Source organism: Engystomops pustulosus, chromosome 11 (assembly GCF_040894005.1).
Source record: "Engystomops pustulosus chromosome 11, aEngPut4.maternal, whole genome shotgun sequence".
NCBI lineage: Eukaryota > Metazoa > Chordata > Amphibia > Anura > Leptodactylidae > Engystomops > Engystomops pustulosus.
The window spans coordinates 30,131,077-30,155,596 of record NC_092421.1 but is presented as its reverse complement, the minus strand read 5'-3'; the positions used below and the strand labels follow the sequence as shown (position 1 = coordinate 30,155,596).

At 40.0% G+C, this 24,520-nt stretch overlaps 1 protein-coding gene across 1 annotated transcript in view; it reads left to right on the top strand.

The window, feature by feature from the left end:
• The window catches only part of SPOCK2 (SPARC (osteonectin), cwcv and kazal like domains proteoglycan 2), a 98,665-nt gene that overhangs the window by 52,037 nt on the left and 22,108 nt on the right, over positions 1–24,520 (top strand). The window contains exon 2 of the mRNA XM_072129989.1: positions 23,297–23,342. Coding sequence (XP_071986090.1) covers positions 23,297–23,342 — 46 coding nt within the window. The remainder of the gene's footprint in view (positions 1–23,296; positions 23,343–24,520) is intronic.

The window sequence follows — 24,520 nt, the reverse complement described above, 5'->3', positions numbered from 1 at the left end:
AAACAGACCTCTGGATGTTGGTAATTTACTGTACTTTAGCCTTGGGCTACAATGGGTCTGCAATTAAGCTATATTTTTAATTCTAGTTTTTATGACAACCCAAAGATTTTAAAATCCAGTTGTCACAGAGACCAAAAATATTTTGTCTGGCGTTACAGTTATAAAATATACAGTTCAGACTACCATAAAAATTCAGCTTAAGAACAAACCTAAAGAACCTATCTTGTACGTAACTTGGGAACTGCCTGTATTATTATTATTATAGGAAAGTTCTAAGTGCAGGACTTTTGAACATTTTTTTACGTATTGATGTTTGTGCGCTTAGTAGGTAAATCTGCTTTTATGTTTATGTAACCTAAGTATTACTTTATCAACTCAAGCTATAGCTATTTCAGTGATCATTAGTATCAGCCATGCTGGTCATATGTTATTCGAGGATTTAAAGGACAGCAATGAAAGTCAAGGCAGAAATGGCATACTCATATACTCAGAATACCCCATGGTAGACGCATTTATTCCCCTCCCCATCTGGTGCCAATATGCAGTAATATTCTTTTAGTATGTATAAGTGGTGCAGCGTTTCTGAGAAATAAGGGCTTTAGAAATATGTAAATTAGACTGAGACGCTCTGCCGAGCCCCTCTTGGCTCCTCAATTTTATAATGAATGGGTCCCGGCTGGCTCCACCTACATAGCACTACCACCGGCTCTTCCTCTGCAGTTCTGAGCAGTATGACGGCCGAACCAGCCAGGCCGGGATCCATGCATAATTACTAATCAGAAGACCCAAGAGGCGCTCGGCGGAGTTTTCAAGAAGCCCTTATTTCTTGGAAAAGCTGCACGCTTATACATACTAAAAGAAGATAACTACTCATTGGCACCGGACACAGAGGTGAGTATAAACATCTACCTTTAGGTATTCTGATGGTAGATGTCCTTTAAGGGGATGTCCTCTCTCCACCACGGTCCTACCATACATTGGCACAAAGTGTGGCAACATCTTTGCCATGTGCATGAAGTATTAAACCTGTAAACTAAAAACGGTCTCCCATTTTTTTTATGAGCTTAGTCACTTCTCCATTGGGGAATGGGAGATGGTTGAAGATAACTGAACCTTATGAAAATCAAAACAGTGTGAATAGAAGCGTATTCTCACATTGCATCTCCTGCCATTTTGATAAATCACCTTTATATCTCCGTGTTTATTGACACATCACTGTTCCTATTTTGAAACAAGATATTAGAAGATTAATTTCCTTCCTTTACAAGAAATTGCAGTTTTATCTGTAGGTATGAGGTTGTACTGTCATTTTTTTTTTTATTCCCTGTGGGTAAATCTTCATCCCTGAAAGCAGGAGATTTCTTTTTTGATGGTTTGTCAAATCTCCTGCTTGACGCCTTTCTTTTATTGACTACAATGCCTGATAATTATATCTCCTATGAGCTAAGGAGAAGGGAAAAAAAGCATGTTTTCAGAAATATAACTTTTCCATCAAATGTCCCCACAACAGATAATACAAGTGTTGCAACTGCATGTGATACAAATAAACCCATCTTTTCACAGATATTTTGATTTTAAAGTCGCCCTGGTGAATAAATGTATGGGCTACTTGTTATTTGCACTGTACATTGCAGAGTCCCTGGAGGCAGGGAAGTATTGTTCCCGGCAATGACTTCTGCTGGGCCTCTGTAGGTCATTAACGTCTTTCTGCCTATCTTGTCTGCCAGAAGGACATGCTGGATAGAATACTGTCCTTTACTGTCAGAATATTCCTTGTGGCATTTTCCATTTTTGTAGACACAATTATTTTATGTGTATGTTTTTCCACTTCACCTCTGTAATAACCACTTGCATAATTTTCGCCCTCTATAACATTTGCTTAGCTGTTCAAGCAAAGATTGAAATTGGTTTTTACGAACTGCTGTCAATGATACATCGGAGTAAAATGTGGAGCAAATAAAAAAATAATTGCATAATTCTAATTTTATTGAGTGAGACTTCATTACTCCCTGTGTGTCTATTGGTTCATGCTGGGAGCTCGGTGGAGTTCTGCTGTCGTTGAGGAAGAGTCATTAGGGTTTGCTACGTGGCAGAAAGGAACAAATGAAATCCATTATAGCTCTCTGTCGTTCCTACATCAGGTTTCAGATGTTAATGAATTTTTATTGATATGGATACAGCACTGAACATTTCAATCATATACTTAGGTGGTCTGTATTGGATGTAGGTGTTTTAAAGATGATTGCTATAAAAGGTTGACTTTTCTCAGATCTTGGTTCACTTGCTAAGCTCAGGCTAAATAGGAAAAGGTTAAAGGGGTTATCCAGGAATAGGATTTTTTTTAAAAATATATGGCTAGGGGGAGGCTTTAAAAAGGAAAAAGAACTTGTACTTACCTCTCTTCCGCTCTTTTTCTCCCACAGTGCTGCCCATCACTGCCGTATTCTGTTTGTATATGGAGGCCACTGGTGATGTGTGTCAACAGCCGCGTTCCTGTTACTGCACTGGAACTCACCGGGTAGCACCTGTATACAAACTGAATATGGCAGTGACAGGCGGCACTACAGGAGAGGTAATTACAAGAGCTTTTTTTATTTTTAAGGCTCCCCCAGCCAAATAAAAAAATATCCAATTCCTTCAAGCATTGTGATGTTCTTAAATTTGCATAAAGGAAAAGTAGGGTACAAAATAATAACCCACAATCCATCTCTGTTACAGGTAGGTTGTCATTGCCAGCTTTAATGCATTGAAATAAAAATATACTTCTGAAATATACACTTTGCTTTACATACAAGCCTTAATACTTGGCTGTAGAAGCCACATGAATGGTGGCCCTTGTGTAACATTTGGTTAGTAATTCCCTTTTTTTACCATTTCCCTGCATATATGCAGATTTAAAAAAAATCCCTGTAATAGAGAGGAGTGCCTGTTTTATCCAGTCTATTTTGGAACAGACCACAAATGTGAGTGCATCATTTGTCCCGTAGGAAAAATGACAACTTTCATGCAGAATAAGTGGTTATTTTAAAGGGCACCTACCACCAGGATGAAAGACTGTATGCAAATGAACCTGAGGGGCTCCTATGGAGCCATGAGCCCCTCAGGCTCATTTGCATACAGTCTTTCATCCTGCTGGTACCTTTAAACCATAACTTGATCCAAATACTTTAAATAACATAGAAAATTCAAAACACTCATTAAAACACATTCAAAAAGTAGTAGACAAACCTCATAGTCATAAGATAAATCCAGAACAACCAAGAAAGAATTCTATAGAAGTTCAAGTGATTGTTCATTGTTAGTCCTCAAATGCATTTTTAAAATTGGTTGTAAAGAACAATAAGTCACAAGAGGTGGAAACCTTTGGAAAATGTCCAATTTAGGAAAAGACTGGATGACATTAGAGATAATTATATATGTCCCTTATAAGAAGGCCAAAATACAACAACCATTAGGCCAACGTAACTGACGTTGGGAGAATAGGATCTACTGCCAGTAGGGGCAGAAGGTTTGTTGCTTAGTCTAAGTAAGTAATAAAACAAATGCATTCAAATACTCAAATAAATACAAAGAAGTTGTAAGTATTATACTTTAGAATATACACTCACCGGCCACTTTATTAGGTACACCATGCTAGTAACGGGTTGGACCCCCTTTTGCCTTCAGAACTGCCTCAATTCTTCATGGCATAGATTCAACAAGGTGCTGGAAGCATTCCTCAGAGATTTTGGTCCATATTGACATGATGGCATCACACAGTTGCCGCAGATTTGTCGGCTGCACATCCATGATGCGAATCTCCCGTTCCACCACATTCCAAAAGATGCTCTATTGGATTGAGATCTGGTGACTGTGGAGGCCATTTGAGTACAGTGAACTCATTGTCATGTTCAAGAAACCAGTCTGAGATGATTCCAGCTTTATGACATGGCGCATTATCCTGCTGAAAGTAGCCATCAGATGTTGGGTACATTGTGGTCATAAAGGGATGGACATGGTCAGCAACAATACTCAGGTAGGCTGTGGCGTTGCAACGATGCTCAATTGGTACCAAGGGGCCCAAAGAGTGCCAAGAAAATATTCCCCACACCATGACACCACCACCACCAGCCTGAACCGTTGATACAAGGCACGATGGATCCATGCTTTCATGTTGTTGACGCCAAATTCTGACCCTACCATCCGAATGTCGCAGCAGAAATCGAGACTCATCAGACCAGGCAACGTTTTTCCAATCTTCTACTGTCCAATTTCGATGAGCTTGTGCAAATTGTAGCCTCAGTTTCCTGTTCTTAGCTGAAAGGAGGTGGCACCCGGTGTGGTCTTCTGCTGCTGTAGCCCATCTGCCTCAAAGTTCGACGTACTGTGCGTTCAGAGATGCTCTTCTGCCTACCTTGGATGTAACGGGTGGCGATTTGAGTCACTGTTGCCTTTCTATCAGCTCGAACCAGTCTGCCCATTCTCCTCTGACCTCTGGCATCAACAAGGCATTTCCGCCCACAGAACTGCCGCTCACTGGATGTTTTTTCTTTTTCGGACCATTCTCTGTAAACCCTAGAGATGGTTGTGCATAAAAATCCCAGTAGATCAGCAGTTTCTGAAATACTCAGACCAGCCCTTCTGGCACCAACAACCATGCCACGTTCAAATGCACTCAAATCACCTTTCTTCCCCATACTGATGCTCGGTTTGAACTGCAGGAGATTGTCTTGAGTTGCTGCCATGTGACTGGCTGATTAGAAAGTAAGTGTTAATGAGCAGTTGGACAGGTGTACCTAATAAAGTGGCCGGTGAGTGTATTTTCCTGCTTAACCAATACAATGATGTAGAATAGTTTCTAAGCCTGGTCCTAGATATCAGTAACAGATGTCTTTAAATGTAAAAGATTTACAGAAGACAGGTAAATCGGGAATAGTCTATCAACCAATCAGGATGCTGCTCCAATATTTCAGTCTCTCACAAGAAGACAGGACCAGCTTAGCCTCAGGGTTAGGATTGTAAACCAAGTCCACTGACATCCTCTGGCAGGATCTGCTCTCCTTTTAGCTTCATATGCCCCGTTTCTGTTTTTTAAAAAAAAGGTTTTAAAATTATGCAAATCAACCTGAGGGACTCTGGGTTCCATATGTCTTAATGGAGTCTGGAGCACCTCTGGCTCATTTGCATAATTTAAAGCCAATTTTTTTCCTTAAAAGCAATGGCATTGAACACACCACTAAGTCAGGGTGCTTGGTTTACAGTCCTTCATCCTGGTGGTAGATGTCCTTTAAGTTCCATTATGTTGCTGCTAAATATACTGCTTATGAAGCAGCATTTAAACCAGTATCAACCTGTTCCAATTAAACCGAAATATATTGTATACATTAAATATCTTTGCTGCCTTATAAATGGCAGATGCTTGTGTAGAAACTAGTTATATCGTCATACATAAAAAAGAGGCTTTCAGCAGTAGAATGAGCTGAAAGCTCAATAACTGCCGGTGTGTAGGTGTAGAAAATAAATTGCTTTTACAAAGCATACGTTGAGTACTATAGGAGAAACTATATTATTACTATATCACTAACCCAATTACACAATAATAACCTATATTCCACTGCTTGACATTGATGACTTTTTATGTAAAACTTAAACAAATTAAGATCCAATGCCATAGCCTAAGTAAGCAGAAGACAATCCATGGTAACAATGGAATGATGAAAATTGTACCTTACTTCTTTTTTACATGTACACGAGATCAAGTTGACAGAAGGAAAGGAATCATGTGACCAGGCTACACAAGGCTTATACTCTCCAGTGTATTGTAAAGTTGTCCATAAACATATATAGATTTTGGCCAGACACGTATACACTTAGCCGGGTCTACATGTCTGTATTGGAGTTTATTTATTGTCATGATGAAAAGTTCTTACCAAAATTGTGAACTTACACCATTGAAAAAGTGTTTTTTTGAGGGATGTTTAGAAATAAAGGGGCAAATTCTTAAAGAGCACCTGTCAGACGTATTTGGGACTCTAAACAACTACAGTTCCTTATAGACATGTGGTTTAGGGTCCCAAATTGACATGTTTGATGGCTGTAGGTTAAGAAATAAAAAATAAAAAGATAAACAGCCCTACTACAGAAGCAGACTAGCAAATATACCCCACAAGCCAATAGTTACAATGCCCCCCCCCCCCAGCAACAAATAATCAAAGGGACTCCAGCTGCTAAGTTACAGAGTCCCCAAAACTCCAAAATCACAGTCCCTCTCTGTAGTCAATACCTGCAAACCCCCATAGCCAATAGTCACAGTACCTCCAGTTGCCAATAGTAACAATGCCCCTAATACTCAGTAGTCACAGGGCCCCTATAGCCAGTAGTCCAATAGTCTCCAACTCTAACGTGACTTTCAAACCCAATAGTAACAGTGACTCTCATACCTAATAGTTACAGGGCCTCGTGGTAGCCATAAAAAAATTGTAATCACCTCCTCCCTAGGAGCATCCTCTGCACAAGCATCAATGAATATCAGTGTGTACAGGATAAAGACTTGTACCTGCTGCCATGGTGATCAATTATACCAATGTCTTAAAGAGACACTGTTACACTTAATACGGGGGCATCCGAGTGGGCCCCTTCAGAATCTTTGTACCCTGCCACTTGCACAAGTATGCTGGGTGCTGGTCCTTCCTTGATTCAAGACCTATGGCACTTGTGCAGTCAAGCCAGGGTGTACACAGGCTACACTTGCCGCAATATGGAGGCGCTGAGGAAAAAGTTTTTTTTTTTTTTTTTAAATGATCTCTCAAAAATACTATTATTGGTTTGTCATGTTTGACTTTGATGATAGATTTCCTTTAAAAGGGAACCTGACATTAAGATTTGGGACCCGTGGTTCAGTATCCCAAATTGCCATGTCTGGTTCCCTTTTAAAGGAAATTTACCATCAAAATCCAGCATGATACTCATAGATCCAAGCATCATGGCTGTGGTAATACTTATATTTGTTATCCATGACCTACTTCCCTCTAAAATCAACTTGCTAATGAGCCATAAGGGTTATGGAGGGTGATTCCTAAGCTATCCCTGCTGTAACTTCACAGGTTTTTGCACTATGCTGGAGCACTTCCCCCCACTACCACTGTCTGAGGCATAAAGGAAGGGGAGGAGTGCTGAGAGTGCAGGGGGGACGCGCTCAGGAAATGCCCCCAGAGCTTTTATGGCTCATGAGTATAATTTAAAAAAAATCCTTTTAGAAGGAGAGAGGCCATGGATAACAAATATAAGAAGATTACCACAGCCACTGTGTCTGGATCTATGAGTAAGTGTCTCTGGTTTATCATGATGGATTTTGATGCTAAATTTCCTTCGAAAAAGAATTGATAAAACCATCTAGTATCTAGAGCCTTTTTGTTTAACTTTCCACCACTTATTGGTTGTCTTATGTTTCGTTAAAATGTTTATGAATGATATGCCAAGCCCTCACCCTGATACCCCTTTGTGGGTGAAAATCCGCACAAATTTTCAGCTTATAAATCTCATAAATGGAGTTTACACCCAGAACTTGAGTAATGTGGTTTGTAGGAAGCAGGGCCGACGTCCGCACTGGGTATGCCTGGGCACGTGCCAGGGCCCAGAGTTGCTGGGGGGCCCACATAATGCTGTACATAAGGAATCCATGTATCCACTGTATCTAATGATTCCATAGGACAGTGGTGGCGAACCTATGGCATGGGTGCCAGAGGTGGCACTCAGAGCCCTTTCTGTGGGCATTTAGGCCATCACCCCAGGACAGAGTTCACCAAACAGGACCAAATCCACCAAATCTTCCTGCGGTCCCAGGCAACTTATGAGATGCTGCTCTCAGCTCTATTTTAAAGTGACACTTCATTGGCTGTTTGGAACTGCAGAAAAAGTGAGGTGGTATTGACAGAACCGCGTCATCTTTGGAGGTCCTACCGCTGGACCCACCATTCTTCCTCTACAGAGCGATCCTCTTTCAACTGTATTGGTGACCTTAGGCAGCCGATACAATTGAAAGATGTGGAAGAACAGGTAGTAATAAGTTACTGCTTAAAATGCCACTTTGGTACTTCGCGGTAAATAAGTGGATTTTGGTCGTAGTTTGGGCACTCGGTCTCTAAACGGTTCGCCATCACTGCCATAGGGTGTAAAGGGGGCTTATTTTATATAACTATGAGGGGCCTGTTTGTTATGATAACCTAGGGAATAGGAGATTGTTTTAGTTTCTGAATTTGTCGCCCTGTGAATTCACTGCAAGGGAGCCCACTGAGGCTCTGTCGCCCAGGGGGCTACTGAAACCAGGAGCTGACCCTGGTAGGAGGTCACCATTGTCACGAGATCTAGAAAACAAAAGTTTTTGTTTCCCTCTGTTAAATATGTGATAATGATAGATGTCAGACTGTTTCCAGATTGATGTTACTGCTGATTACAATGGGGTGTAGTTATCAGCACGGCTGGGCTCCCTCCTCCATTAGGTCTTTAGCCAAATTCGACATTTCCCTTTTAGTATACCACAGCACCATCTGCTTAGAGTGAGAAAGATCTGTTGTAGCATTAAACAAGGAAAACAGTAAACTGTCAGGTTATTTTCCTCCAATGTACTTTCACAGATTATCCCATAATAGCTCCTGTGCATAGCGTTTCATAAATCACCGCCATTTCTGTGCATCACAAGTTTTTAATTACATCTGCCTGTGGAGAGCAGACTCTAGCTGAAGAGTCAAAGTTCCCCCTCATTTTCTGCCACCATCCGAATTGAAGCAGAGCCGTTGGTGTGATCTGTGCTTCTGCAGAGCATCTGGACACAATGTGGGAAATGTCGATAAGGGCTTAATGCATCAACTTGAATAACCACCGGCATTTTGTATGCAGAGCAGTAGAATACCAAGCTGTGGTCACAATTTGCAGACCAAAAATAAAGTCAAAGCTGAATTAAATTAACATATTCCCATTTAACAAAGTGAAGAGCAAGGAATATTAACTCATCTGCATCCTAATATCGTAAGAGGTGGCCCAGAGGCCACCGGTGTCGATGCAGGTTCTCGCTTTGTCTCATTGAAATCAGTTGGCTGGATGCCTTGGAAGGCATTGGAATTTTCCATGTTTTAAGGGCAAGAAGACAATGAAAGTTAGGAGGTTGTGTCTACACATTTGGGTGAATTCATTAATACCATCTTACATTTACCAAGCTTAAATAAGTCGGACAATGTCACTAAGTTATGACATATCTACCGGATAGTTGTTAGCTTGTTTACTGATGGGGTCCTGACTGCTGGGACCACCACTACTTTTGTACCTTTACCCGCCTCCTGCAGTCATTTTGCTCTGTCCACTCCATGCATCTGGTGTCGCAGTCATGCCTCCTAATTGTGATGTCATTCTCTGGCTATCTCAGAGGGACGGCTGGAACTCCAGATGCATGGAGTGGGCAGAGCAAACTGCCTGCAGGAGGCAGGGTTTCCTGACTGCAGGAGGCGGAATTGCCTGATTACATCATACAATAGCATAAAATATGATTTTTCATCCATGCTGCAACTTAGAAAGGGGACAATCATTTAACAGAAGAAGCTACTATTTGTGGGGTTGACAGGTTTCCTTTAAGCTGCACTTTGTTAAACTTTGATATTCTGTATGACCCCCAGATATATACCAGGATGAATGATTTTATGATATTGTACTTACATTGTATTGTCATGTATTTTAACTCAGCAACTTGACTAATTATTTTTTCCTCTTTTCTTTTCATGCTTCTGTTTTATATGCACAAAGGAGGTGGAGGTTAGTACAAAATGTCCATTGTTTGTCATTTTCCGCTAAGTTTGCTACTTAAAGATAATGATGACCTACCCTGGGCAGACCAGGTTACTGTAGATGAGCTCCTTTTTACTTGATTAAGAGCTAAGCTGCAGTGACACATACTGGCCACTACAAAGAGCATGGAGCAGTCTGCTTTTTGTTCTGTTTTATTTTGTGTATTGAAGGAACCACAGATCCATGGGTGGAGGCAAGTGTCAATTAAACCTGTTTTTTTGAAGATTTTAACTCTTTATAGTTCTTATAATCATATTTTAGAAAATGGACAACCTTTTTAATGTGTTAGATATTCCCCATTGTATGTGATGGTCAAATGATCAGGCATTCATTCATACAATTAAATCTATGACTTTGGCGCTGTCCATTCAGCACCACACAATCAGCGGCTAAATAAAAGCAAAATTATGAGCGATATATTTTCTCTGTGGATGAAGCAGCAATGAATGAGATAAATTATCAGGAGACATATGATTGTCTTTGATGCTTTTAATATTTCATATACAATGTAAAATAATGTGCTCGAAGTTTTAATGCTGGTAAAAATCTTTTACTGTGTTGTTTTCTGTCTTTTATCATTGAAAGATCCGTATTCCCCTATTATTTGCATTAAACGCTTACCTAAAGCAGTTTTCAAAGCAATTCTATGGAATCTCCATCAGTACTATAAGATACACGCTCAGATTTGATGCATTGATTTACAGGGAACATGTCACTACAGGGAGTTGTCAAGCAGCTTATCATATTTTTTTTTAGATGCAATCAAGATTTGGACATCAAAATGTTCAAAAATATATATATATTTTTGACACCGATTAAAACTTCCCTTTTTTGCAATTGCTCCGATACATGGACACACAGAGATCACTCCTACGTTCAAACACACAATCAGCTCTGATACTTTTTTGCACGCAGACAGTTCTATTACATTTGCACACACAGAATTGCTATATCTGCACATATAGCTCTGCTACATGAAAGACCCCCCACCCGTGACAACCAATAATACTTTTCAACCACTTATGATGACTACCCCCCCCCATCAACTCTTTATCCCCTGTACATAACATCCCCCCCAGCCCTTCATAGTATAACATGCCCTCCAACTTTCCTGCAGCCCCAGAGGTATTCACAGTCTCAATGTAGCTGAAGAGCACGACCAGCTCATTCTATATATCCAGAGCCTCTGCTTCCAGGTCACTTGACTTGAGACTCACATGCCCAATTGATGTCCCTCAAGGTCTTTGTATATTACCATCAGGATGGTCAGGGAGGAGGAGAGTGCACAGAATCTGCTCTAACAGAGATCATGTTAAGTGCTTTGTCTGCGCTTCACCCGATCTCCAGGACAGCGGTCAGGAGGGTCTCACATTCTGAGAATAGTCAATAGAACTTCCAGATCATGTTTCTGTTATGCTCCAGTATAGTGGCATCATCCAGAAAGTTAACTGTGAAGTGAGATGTGAATTGGTTGTAAAAAGTCAGGGAGGCAGAGAGTTCAGCACTGAAGTCAGGCTCTCTCCACCTCAGGATGCCTCTCTCAGTATCCAAAATTCCAAAGCCCTCCCCAAACTTCAGGGTTTACATATGACAAATGTCTTGTGTATGACCAGTCAGTATCTTATTTCTTGGTTGTTATTTTTAGTGCAATACTCCTAATTCACCTTTGCTTGAAAAGGATTTATTTTTGGAAGACAGCCAAATGCAGAAGTTTAGAAGTCGACCTTTACAGCATCGGCGTTTATATATGGAAACCACTTTAGTAATGGAATTCATATGCCACAAAAACGCATCTTAAAATAAGACTTTACCTGAGGTTAAAAGGAAGAAGTAGATAGCTGAGGATTGATAGATGTGGAATAACTCAAGAAATATGTTGTCAACACCATCAAAGAAAAGAAGATATCATCTCAGCCAGTAGAAATAATTTGTACAAGAAGCAAAGCATTTCAGATCCTTGGACTGTGACAGTAGATGACATGGCCATGGCATGTGCTCGAAATGGCAATAGATGGATACTCCATCTCTCATTTATTTCCCACAAGAGTAATACTGATATTTGTTCATAACAGACTGGAGATATAAAAGCAGTGTGCTCCCTGGTAGTGTAATACATGTCATGTGGTTGTGTGGTTATTATTCATGGATGATGGCATTTAGGGTCCTGGTGATGATTACCTTAAAGGAGTTGTCCACTTAAAGCAAATTACAGCAAATTATCAACATTATACAATTTTCCAATATACTTCCGGTATCAATTTTTCTAAATCCCTGTTTGCTCTCTTTCTAATGGAAGCTTTACTTCTTGTAGATAAACACCGGCCCTTGGGCATGTGATGTCACACAGGTGCACAACCTGATAGCATTACACAGCTTTGATTACAATGTGTGATATATTACGAGCCGTGCACCTGTGTGACATCACATGACCATGGATTGGTGTTTATCTACAGGAAGTAAATGAAGAAGCTTCCTGTTACATGACCATAAGCAGAGATCTTGCAAACCAAGAGGAATTGGTACAGAAAGCGTATTGGAAAATTTTATAACTCTCTATGACACAAACAATATCAATTATTTGCTCGAATGTGCTTAAAGTGGACAACCCCTTTAAGATCCACACTTGACTACTTGAATACATACATACTTGTAGACAACAGGAACACAACAATAGAGTAATAAAGTAGAAAAATAAGATTCTAGCAGAATACACATCCTTCTTTTATCTGGTGGGATGGAATTGTCGGTATCATACTTTAACCCTTAATTAACTTTAGAGCCTTATTTAATGCAAACCTTTTCAGCTTTACTCTTAAATCTTTTTAGCAATTTGAGATACCACATTTGTTTTTGGATCAGATAGCGTTTGGCTTCTTCGGAAAATCTTGCTGTGGGTGTTTAATTACATCCACATCAGAGCTGCTCTAATCAGATCTATAATTCCCTTGTGAATGGGTAAATTAGTCAGATTCAGCAAGGGCAGCGGGATAGGAGCCTTCACTAGAGGACCTTACACTATTGAGAACAATGCACATTTTGTCAAGGTGGTAAAAGGACTTTTCAGTTTGGTAATAGTTATATCACTTAGCAATAATGAATGGGATTTAATTGTAAGGCCTCTGGAACATGGCAGAGCTGTGACTAGGAGACTTTATAGCGGCTAATAAAGTCCCCATCAGCTACTGAGTATGTAAATATGGTTCTATGTCTGCCTTATTTCAGATATTGGGCCCACTAAGAAATAAATTCATGCATGACGTGGAAATGTACAGTAGAGTTGCATGTCCTATAACAGTGATGGTGAACCTTTTAGAGGCCCAAAAGTGCCGACACTGTAATTCAATCAGAAACTGATTAGTCCCTGGTCTGCCATAGCTTTCAATAGTATTGGCATCTTGAGGAATAATATAAAAAATCAATGATAATCCAGCTCTGTCCATACATCCCTGCTCCTCCTAAAGTCCAAGGAAGCCCAGGAAGTGCTCCTATGAAATATTTCCCCACACAGCACATCTGGGGCTACCCAGGACTGCAGGAAGAAGCCTTAAATCACTCATCCTCTTGCGAACTCTGAGCTTGAGTGACGGCCTGGGTGTCCACAGACTGTCCACATAGGTTTGCCACCACTGTCCTAAACTACACTCAACGGCCACTTTATTAGGTACACCATGCTAGTAACGGGTTGGACCCCCTTTTGCCTTCAGAACTGCCTCAATTATTCGTGGCATAGATTCAACAAGGTGCTGGAAGCATTCCTCAGAGATTTTGGTCCATATTGACATGATGGCATCACAAAGTTGCCGCAGATTTGTCGGCTGCACATCCATGATGCGAATCTCCCGTTCCACCACATCCCAAAGATGCTCTATTGGATTGAGATCTGGTGACTGTGGAGGCCATTTGAGTACAGTGAACTCATTGTCATGTTCAAGAAACCAGTCTGCGATGATTCCAGCTTTATGACATGGCGCATTATCCTGCTGAAAGTAGCCATCAGATGTTGGGTACATTGTGGTCATAAAGGGATGGACATGGTCAGAAACAATACTCAGGTAGGCTGTGGCATTGCAAAGATGCTCAATTGGTAGCAAGGGGCCCAAAGAGTGCCAAGAAAATATTCCCCACACCATGACACCACCACCATCAGCCTGAACCGTTGATACAAGGCGGGATGGATCCATGCTTTCATGTTGTTGACGCCAAATTCTGACCCTACCATCTGAATGTCGCAGCAGAAATCGAGACTCATCAGACCAGGCAACGTTTTTCCAATCTTCTACTGTCCAATTTCGATGAGCTTGTGCAAATTGTAGCCTCAGTTTCCTGTTCTTAGCTGAAAGGAGTGGCACCCGGTGTGGTCTTCTGCTGCTGTAGCCCATCTGCCTCAAAGTTCGATGTACTGTGCATTCAGAGATGCTCTTCTGCCTACCTTGGTTGTAACGGGTGGCGATTTGAGTCACTGTTGCCTTTCTATCAGCTCGAACCAGTCTGCCCATTCTCCTCTGACCTCTGGCACCAACAAGGCATTTCCGCCCACAGGACTGCCGCTCACTGGATGTTTTTTCTTTTTCGGACCATTCTCTGTAAACCCTAGAGATGGTTGTGCGTGAAAATCCCAGTAGATCAGCAGTTTCTGAAATACTCAGACAAGCCCTTCTGGCACCAACAACCATGCCACGTTCAAAGGCACTCAAATCACCTTTCTTCCCCATACTGATGCTCGGTTTGAACTGCAGGAGATTGTCTTGACCATGTCTACATGCCTAAATCCACTGAGTTGCCGCCATGTGATTGGCTGATTAGAAATTAAGTGTTAACGAGCAGTTGGACAGGTGTACCTAATAAAGTGGCCGGTGAGTGTATATTAACCACACAAATTGTGCTTCCATAAGTATTACCCTCCTAGGTCGACATAAAATACACAGTCATAGTACTGCACTTTGCCTTAGGTCTTAGATATATCATTATACGTTCCATTATACGTTCCCTGCAGTGATCGTACTCATTTGCAACCACACACTTGGGCTTAAAACACACACTGTGTTTTAAGCGCAAGTGTGTGGTTGCAAATGAGTACGATCACTGCAGGGATCGACTAACATACAATATATCCTGAGTTGATACTCACCTCACAGGCGACACCATACAATAATCTGCAACCATCATCTGCAGTTTTAAAAATGTGTGTGAATTTAGTTTAAGTTACAATTTTACTCAATTATTAAAAGTTAAGTTTTAGGCCTGACCGAGAAGGCATCTCTCTGTCTTAGGGCAGAATAGTTCATTAAGGTTTTTTTTAACCCCCTACACTTGAATCTTGTGCAGTCTCGTTTCTATGTTTTTATCCCTTCCACATGGATATTCCCTGCCAGGAGTTTCAGATACATATATTCCAGAATCAGAAACAGGACATGATAGAGTAGATAGAACAATTTGTCTAAGGCTATGCTTGCACATTGATAAACAAAAGGAAGGAACAGAATAGAGAACACAGAAGAAAACACCTAAAATCATATGAACTATATATGTGTCTGTTTAGTCTTTATTACATGTCTGTTATTTTGTTAGGCCATATTTAATCTAATATGCAATGGTAGAAGCTTTAAAGGGTTCACTGATGTCATCACCAAAATGTGTTCAGTAGGATGGAAAGTAATTACATAGTAGGTTTTACAGGCTTTTATGTGTCCTGTTGTTTTTATGGAGCAAAAGATAGGTCTCTAGCCCTGGTTCAGAAAACTGTATAATATGTAATATAACAGTTCCGGAATGTCAAAAATTAAAGTCATGTGTATAAGACTATTTATGAAGGTAGTAGAATAGATAAAAAAGACAAGTATTTTACAAGGTGTTCTTTACTCTTTATAACACGACAGCCATTACAGCAAAGTATCTACCACATTCCACGTAATATCCAAACCAAATTCAGCTTGTACTTATGTGTCCTCGGAGAGCGGGCAGGCAATATTTTATGGATGAACAGGTTGACATTGTAACAGCTGCTCTGTGGCCAATCAATAACCTATCGCAGCAGAAATGCTATGATCTTACTGGTGTTTAAGTATGTTGCTAGAGCAATAACAAGCTCGAGCAGGTAGTAAAACACTGGGTGAAATGTGACTGCAGATATACAAGGAGCGCGGGTTATACTGAGCACTGATGTCATGATGTCATAGAAAATGAATTGCAACCCAAGAACAATGGCGTTGATGCAACGAATCAGACCTGGATTCAGGATACAGCCATATAAATGCAGCCGAGCTTTATGCAGGGTTTACTTGCTGTAGTAACAACATGTTTTATGGCTCCATACACTGCAGCCATAGATGTCATCACTTGGTCCAATTTAGTTAGGAAATAAAAGGGTCCCATAGACTTCTTAGGGCGTTATATTATGGCGCCCAACAACTTGCTGCTATATATCAATTCTAATATTCATTTCCTTACAGCATTATGCAGCACTTGCCGTAATCAATAAGAATCACTTGTTTTAATGGATCCTGGTGTTCATCCAAAGCCCTTTCAGGTTGCGTGATCCTGACCATCCCTATAAATATAGCAAATATCTGGTAGATTGTTATTGGTCCAGAATATTGAATGCATGCAGAATAATACATTATGGATTTCAAACCCTACTGGATGCTACCCAGCGCCCCCCCCCCCCCATATTACTTTTTTTTTGGATAATTTTAATAATCATTTTTCTAAAGATTAGACAGCAAAAAAATGGATGCAGATGTGCCTTTACCTTAATATATGCAACGTGTTTGAAAAGACTGGAAACAGATATCTATTGACTTATTCTGCAGTTCATGTTTCATGCTGCTGGTTATTATTTTCATTGACTTTCATCCTTTGGATCATTTTGTGATACACACCGTACATTGTACAGACCGTAATGATATGTAGTTATACAGCAATTATTTTGTAATGAGTTTCTATACAGCTTATGTCTATATATATAAATGGCACGTGAACACCAGATCAGACAATGGTCCAAACATCATTCATAGCTGTAATGCATTCATGAAAGTATATAGATATATTGGGGGAGATTTATAGATAGAGCTAAATACATCAGTTTTCTGCACATGTTACATCTTGTACTAGGTATATTTGTTTTGGAACCTTTTTCTGCAATGACCACGGCCAAGTGAAAAGGTCTGTAGCTTAAAGCAACATTGGGACACATTTATTAAAGTGTTTACGTACGGTTTTCTTTCTGAGTTTGCACTAGAAAGTACGTGCAAACTGCTTGCACATGTATTTATAAAGTGTCTGCGCCAGTTTTGTGTTGCGGTCGCACTGTGTCCGACAAGACAGAAAAATGTGCACCTTTAGGGACGGCACAGTTATTACTGACGCGCGCCACAGTTCTGCCTGCGCCACTATTCTGCATTATGAACAAAGTGAAACAAAATAATGGTGCACACTTCCAGAGCAATGATTAGTGAAGACCCTGCACCAGTTTTGATGAATCTGGCGCCCCCCGGTACACTCCACAGGTAAACTGCACATAGTACGTATTGCACTAGTTTAGATAAATTTGGCCCATCGTGTGCAAAATTTATACTGAAAATGTGTAGAGCAGAGGACGAGTGCCTGAACTACAGCCAAAACCTCCTTTTTTTTATCACAAAGTGTAGACACGACTATTTAATCAGCAACTTATTGTCCCCTGCTCTGCCACATCTTTCAATCATATTATCATCTTGAGGAAACCAATACCATTGGAAAAAGAATGGAAAAATCTTAATTGTCATTGTAGCTTCCCTCTAGGGTCCTTTTGAACAAAAAGAATGATGGGGCAGCAGCTCCAATGATAATCCAGCTCTGTCCTCACCTTCTTGCTCCTCCTTCAGACCAAGGAAGTCTTGCTTTAAAGTAATGCTGAACTCAGTGGGGGACATTTACTATAGCGTTTCTGCCAGTTTTGTGGCGCTCTCACTGCATGCTCTGTTCTACGAACTATATATATATATATATATATATATATATATATATATATATATATATATATATATATATATATATATATATTTATTTATTATTATTATTATATATATTTACTACATTAAATTTCTAACAAGTTGGGACTTGACAATGGAGGAATAGTTGATACTGCTGGTTACGAATTGCCCTCCTTATCCTTTTTTTTAGCCATAGATTCCTTCTAGATAACATAATTGTGATCCACCATTTAATGCACTCAGTCGCAAGTTCAGGTGTGAAGTCAGCAATTTACACAATAAAATCTAACACAGATTCTTGCATGTTATTTCTTATGAGGAGTGACAGTGTTGCTGTGCCTTGGTGTCATGTTATTGTAATATTACTTGTATATTTCTATACAGATGTTTTGGCACCTCGTGCTGCTATTGCTGATCTCATTTCTCTTGCTCTCGCCATCCCTCACTATTCTTCACAGTGTTGAGCATATTTTACTGAGCCTGTGACATTTATTAAAAGTCATGTCTTCACTGAGGGACATAAACCAGCGCAGGTCTGAATAGAAGCCCAATCAGAGCCGGCTTACGAGGTAGAAAGAGAAATAACTTGGGATAAAAGCAAACATTTCATAACACACTGATATTGTTTTCCTTCCTGTATGTGTATTGTCCAGCACGTAACATTTATCAAACGCTAGGCATTCTTTCCCTGCGGAGATTGCATTTTAATTCACCGGGAGTAACTGGATGTTGTAAGGTCACAGTCTAGATGGATGGTCGGCTCTATCCGTGGGTCACATGGGAGGAAAATTACTAACATCAGCGCCAAGTTTTTGGCTTGTTTTTAGACAAACATATTTACAATTTGTATAATTATTGTTCTCATAATAATCTCCTTTACTATTTACATGTCCATATTTCACATCCTTATTTGAAAAACACTACACATCCTAGTTTTTTCCAGTTTTTCAGCTAATTAGACAATTTTTGACATTTATGTGCTATCCGTTAGCGTACTGACCCATTGATTTGTATGGGTCTGTTCAGATGTCTGCAGTATTGCTGCATGCACTATTTTTTTCTCAAAAACAGACCATGGAACTCAATGGATGCAGGAAGAAAAAAGAAAACACATGTGATATGTGTGCAGTCCATATTGTATCCACATTCATATTTTTTTTACATCTGCATAAAAAAATGGATGTCCTTCAAATCTACTTTCTGCCCAGTTGTGAGAAATAACGGACCACATACGGATGTCATTTAAGTGCCGTACATTGTTTTGCGGATCCATTGACTTCTATGGATGTCGGTTTTCCACACAGTCTGCACATCCGTGAAAAAAAACAGAAATGTGAGCAGAAAACGATCAGTATGCGAAAAAACTAATTGATAGCATACCGATGTCAGAAATGAAAGACATCATGAACCCTAAAAGAGAGTGAGCATATGCATCAGTATTTCATCAGTATTCCATCAGTATTACTTTTAGTGACAATATTTATATTTGGCATAAAAAATGAATTTACTGAAATTAAATGTTCCAGGCTTATGTAAACCCATTTTCTTAGGGTCAACCAACGCCAACTAACCTTTAACTTATAATTAAAATATATCCCAAAAATCCAGTTCCCATAAGATTTGATATTATGTCCAACAGCTATCCCGTGGTGATGAACCCCGAAACAAGGTGGCCGTGCAGGCATCAATAGTGCTTTTTTGGCCACTGCTGCAAGAGTGCAGGGGTGGTGGTATCCAAGGACAACCATGTCGTTTCTAAGGGACAACATGGCTACATTTGTGGAAAATCATCTTCACACAAAGACATTTTTTTAATAACATGTAATTGAAGAAATTATATATTGTATATCAATTAAATTTGAATGCCAACATGAAAAGCCATTTAATTTTCTCTGGGGGGTGCTGCAGGGAAACCTGACACTGGAAGGTTTACCAACAGATGACTGTGAATAACTGGTATTCCTATCAGAATGACACATTGTGAGAACTTGATTTCCATAGAATGCCTCTAACAAACAGGGATATCATAAGCTGTGAACCCCTCAAAGGGTTTAGAATTTTTATGATGGCCCTTTCCATTAAAAAGGAAATAACTGTTCAGCCAATCACTGGTCATGGCTGTGACCCATTTGTGGTATTCTCTGTATGTTCAGAGGGACTAGGAAGTAGAAACTGGGGGCTGGGGAAGGCACCTGCAAAGCATTGGAATGGGATACATTATCCCCACCCCAACCCTGACTCTTCTAAAATACAACAAATTAAAGTATAAAAACATAAGACAAAAAATGTACAGCTTTGTAAAAAAAAAAAAAAATTATTTTGTATGCATTTCAGTAGTTATTGTGAGATCACCACATAGTAATATGGCATTGGGCCAAAACTACTTAGCAGAGTAGTGAAAAGTAGAGAACAGTAAGACCCTGGAGGGGCAGATATCACTTATATATGTGTACATCACATTATTCTGCACTGTAGAAGCCCTGAGCAGTTAGTAGTAGCTTTATAAAGAAAACCAAAAATAATGTGCCAGGGCACCAGTAGGAATCTTGCTGTATCTGCTGGATGTCAGGAGCACTCTGTTCCATTGAGTTATGATTTATGGATGTTACGGATGCTTTGGGGCAGGTCAGCAGCAGATTGTAGATCAGCACAATTACCTCCGCCTCAGATAATAGTTCTCAGAAATCAAGACTTCCATTAAGGTTCTTATGAGAATGTAGAGGCTTGGAACATCTCTTAACCCGATGATAATAACATTTAGAGTCTATTGTTACTGCTATGTAAATAATCAGATGTGATGTTTTCATTGCCTAAAGGTTACATTGAAGGGTTGGACAAGCTAGTTAGCAGACAGGCAATAGGCTTTGGTGATTGTCTGTATTTTCCAAAATTGCCTCATTGATTGAAGTCACTGGACTGCAGCTTCTTCATGTTCTCTATGTCATTTCCAAATATAGTAATCTAACATCATGGATGAAATATTGAAGAGTATCTGTGTTATGGATGTGGCTGGGTCACTTATTGTATTGTTAGGGAGTTCTTTATTATGCCACAAGTTTAATACACTTGACTTTTTGTAATGTAGTGGTACTTATAGGAATATTCCAGGAAGAAGCATAATTCATATAGAAAAGGGTCCTTAAAATTTAAGCAAATATGTAATTACTTGTTATTTATGTTATTTAAAATTTTGCTCCGCTTAGCAGAAAAATGCTGTGGACATAAACTTTAATGAAGAATTAAAATGCCACTGGTTTTGTAACCCCTTAAAGGACCAGGCCCTTTTTTGTTTTTGCGTCTTTAATTTTTCACTCCCCACCTTCAAAAATCTACACCTTTTGAATTTTTCCATGTAATGAGCTGTGTATGGGCTTGTTTTCTGCATAACAAATTGCACTTCATAATGATGGTGTTTAATATTCTGTGCCGTATAGTGGGAAGCAGGAAAAAATATTCTGAATGCAGTGCAAATGATGAAAAAACGCATTTGTGCCATTTCTTGTGGGCTTGGATTGTGCGGTTTTCACTGTGCGCCCCAAATGACAGGTCTGCTTCATTCATTGGGTATCACGGAGATAACAAATCTGTATAGGTTTTAGAATGTTTTCATACATTAAAAAAATTAAAACCTCCTGTACAAAAAAGAATTCTTCATTTTGCCATCTTCTGGCACTGATAACTTTTTCAAACTTTGCTGTACGGAGCTGTGGGTGGTGTCATTGTTTTCGACTTTTGATGACTTTTTCAATGCTTCTATTTTTAGGACTGTATGACCTTTTCATCACTTTTTATTGAATTTTTAATTGAATTGCTAGCACCGATCACGGGTGTTAGCGGCGGGTATTTGCTTCATTGTGAAGCAAACATTTGGTGACTATGTGGAGGGCTCAGCCCATTCCCCCCAACACAACAACACGTACAGGTACATCTTTTTGCACTATGGGGTTAATCAGTCCTGTGATTTTCTCTGCATGGAGGAGACACAGGACAGAAGATGGCCACTGGTCACATTTCCACATCACATGTCCTGCACCTGGGCAGGTCATGTGATCATCACTGTGTTTGGCTGTAGTTGGTAGGTTGCAGTGCATCCATTATCGCCAGTGTTGAGACGTCATCTCAGTAAGGTAATGCACAGTGATGGCATTTACACATCATTACTATGGTAACAGAGCAGGACAGTCTGTTACATTATCACTGTGAGCAGAGCATAACAGGAAGGAGGAGTTACTGAGAACTAAAGGATCATGGGATTTGTAGTTTCCAGTGGCGTCCATCTTGGTGATAACTTCACCTACCTTACAGAGGCCATAACATTTTGTGAATCTTAAAACCATACTATTCAAGCTCCATTATGTGACGAATGACATTGAGCTTTGTTATATTCATTTATTTATAGCATTATGGGTTTTTGTATCAGACGTTCATATTCCCAGAATACCCCTTTAAATCCATTCTTAATAGGGTCTCCCATATGAAATTACTCTGGTAAACTTTCCCATTCTGCCTGGAGGAGACGTGGTTCATGTGTTGAGTGGAGGAATATATGAGGATATACTTGGTATGCACCTCCAAAGGGGCGTTACTAGGAGAGGTGGGGCTCCACAGCAGACTTCTGAATTGGGCCCCATACATGCTCGTAAAATAGACATATTTGTATACTCACACATATGTACACATTTATACACTCATGATCATGCATACAGGCTGTTGACTACATGGGGGAACTGATTGGCAGGAATTAGAAACGAGAGAAACCTAGTCCTGTTCTGTTGTTCCCTCCCTCTCCCCTGACAGTTCTTATCAGAGATGCTGATTTATGCTGTGGAAGATGTGCACTGTTCTATACATATTATGCTGTACAATATGTATATAATGGTGCACATTCTCCATTCTATCCAGCTGCTATGGCTGCTTCATGTAGTTACATCACTGCTCCTCCGACCAGTTAATGTGGAAGTATTGTTTATGGAGGAGGTGTATGGAGCTCTGTAAGGTTTCATTTTTTGCAGGATGAGACAACTTTGCATTGCATTTGGGGGACTTCATGGGTTATGTATGCATTTAGTAGACCGTACAACCTTTTAATCTTTTTATTAAAATTTTTATGTGTTGGAAAACGGAAAAAAATGTAGCCCCCGATGTAGACATTTGGGGGCTTGTTTCCATTAGGGGATTCACTGCCTGGAATAACCGTTATAATATTTTAAAAGATCAGGCATTCTGGGACATGACGGTACCTAACAAGTTTACAATTCAATTTGTTTACTCTTATAGCAGTTGTAAGGAACGGGGGTGATTTGAGCTTTTACGTTTTAATACAATTTTTTAGTCCTTGTTTTTAAAATTTTTCTACTGTATTTTTCAAAACAGACTCCCAGCTGTCACAGCAATTGGGGAGTTGTACACCTATAAGTTTTGTATATAGAGTATAATTCACTTTAATAAATATTTTACATGAATACATTTCTGACCACTATGTTACTTAATAAATGGTATGTTCATTTTCACAGGATGACTACATCAAGAGTTGGGAAGACAACCAGCCAGGAGATGAAGGTAATGTTATGGCTTTCCTAGTATCATAGTGCAGTCATTATTGTTAATTGTAGTATAATTTCAGGTTTCTTGCAACTCATTTATTACTTTTCTGTTTATACTGGCAAATCTACCATCAAAATCCACCATGATAAACCAGGGACACTTACTCATAGATCCAGGCACTGTCTCTTATAATCTTCTAATATTTGTTTTCCATGGCTTCCATGTTTTCCTCCTTCCTAAAATTATGCTAATGAGCCTGAGGGGCTCCATTCGGTATTCTTAATGATAGTTACCCTCTTAATGATTTTCACAGGCTGTTACAATGAACAGAACAGCAGGAGGTAAGGAGGTGATTCCGCCTGTGAATCTGCAGCACTGAGGGGCTCTGGAAACACCCCCAAAGCCCCTTAGGCTCATTACCATTTAAGCATTTTAAATGCATAACAAATATAAGAAAATTACCACAGTCACAGTGCCTGGATCTATGTGCCTGTGCCCCTGCTTATCATGCTGGATTTTGATGGTTGATTTCCTTTTACCTCATACCAGGTCCTTATAGCTATTGAAGTACTGATTTCATAGCTTTTTATTGTTAAATGAAACCATTAAACCAATAGAGCCGGCAAGACGTCGCGTCTTTTGACCAGAGCCCCGAATATCCCTGTCTCCTGTCCGTCGGCTCTCTCCACAATGATCTCTATTTTCATCCTCTGAATGCATACAGAGATGATTAGTGTAGTGGACCAGGTAGCCGGCAGCATCCGGCTCCACTACAGAGCGCACAGCAGATCCATCGATTACATGGATCTGCAGGAGGCAATGGCATCGAATCTCCTGCTTCAAGCAGCTCCTTGTAGCAGCCGGAGCCTGTGATGCGATGTAGTGACGTCACGTCGCCTCTCTCTTCACACACACCGAGAAGAGGACAAGTGAAGAGAAGTGACTATTAGTGGTTTGTATGGGGTTTTGGGGGCATTACTGTGGGGTGGGAGCTATCCATGATTTAGGGGAAGGCTATAAAAGAATTAAGTGCTATTCCTGAATATGGGGGCTATAAGTGAATGTCAGGGCTTGTACTAAATATGGGGGCTAATGGTGAGAGTGGGGGTTGGGGCTATTATAAATTGTGGACTGGGGCTATGAGTGAGTGGATGGTTATTACTGTGTGTGGGGACTATTAGTATTACAAAATA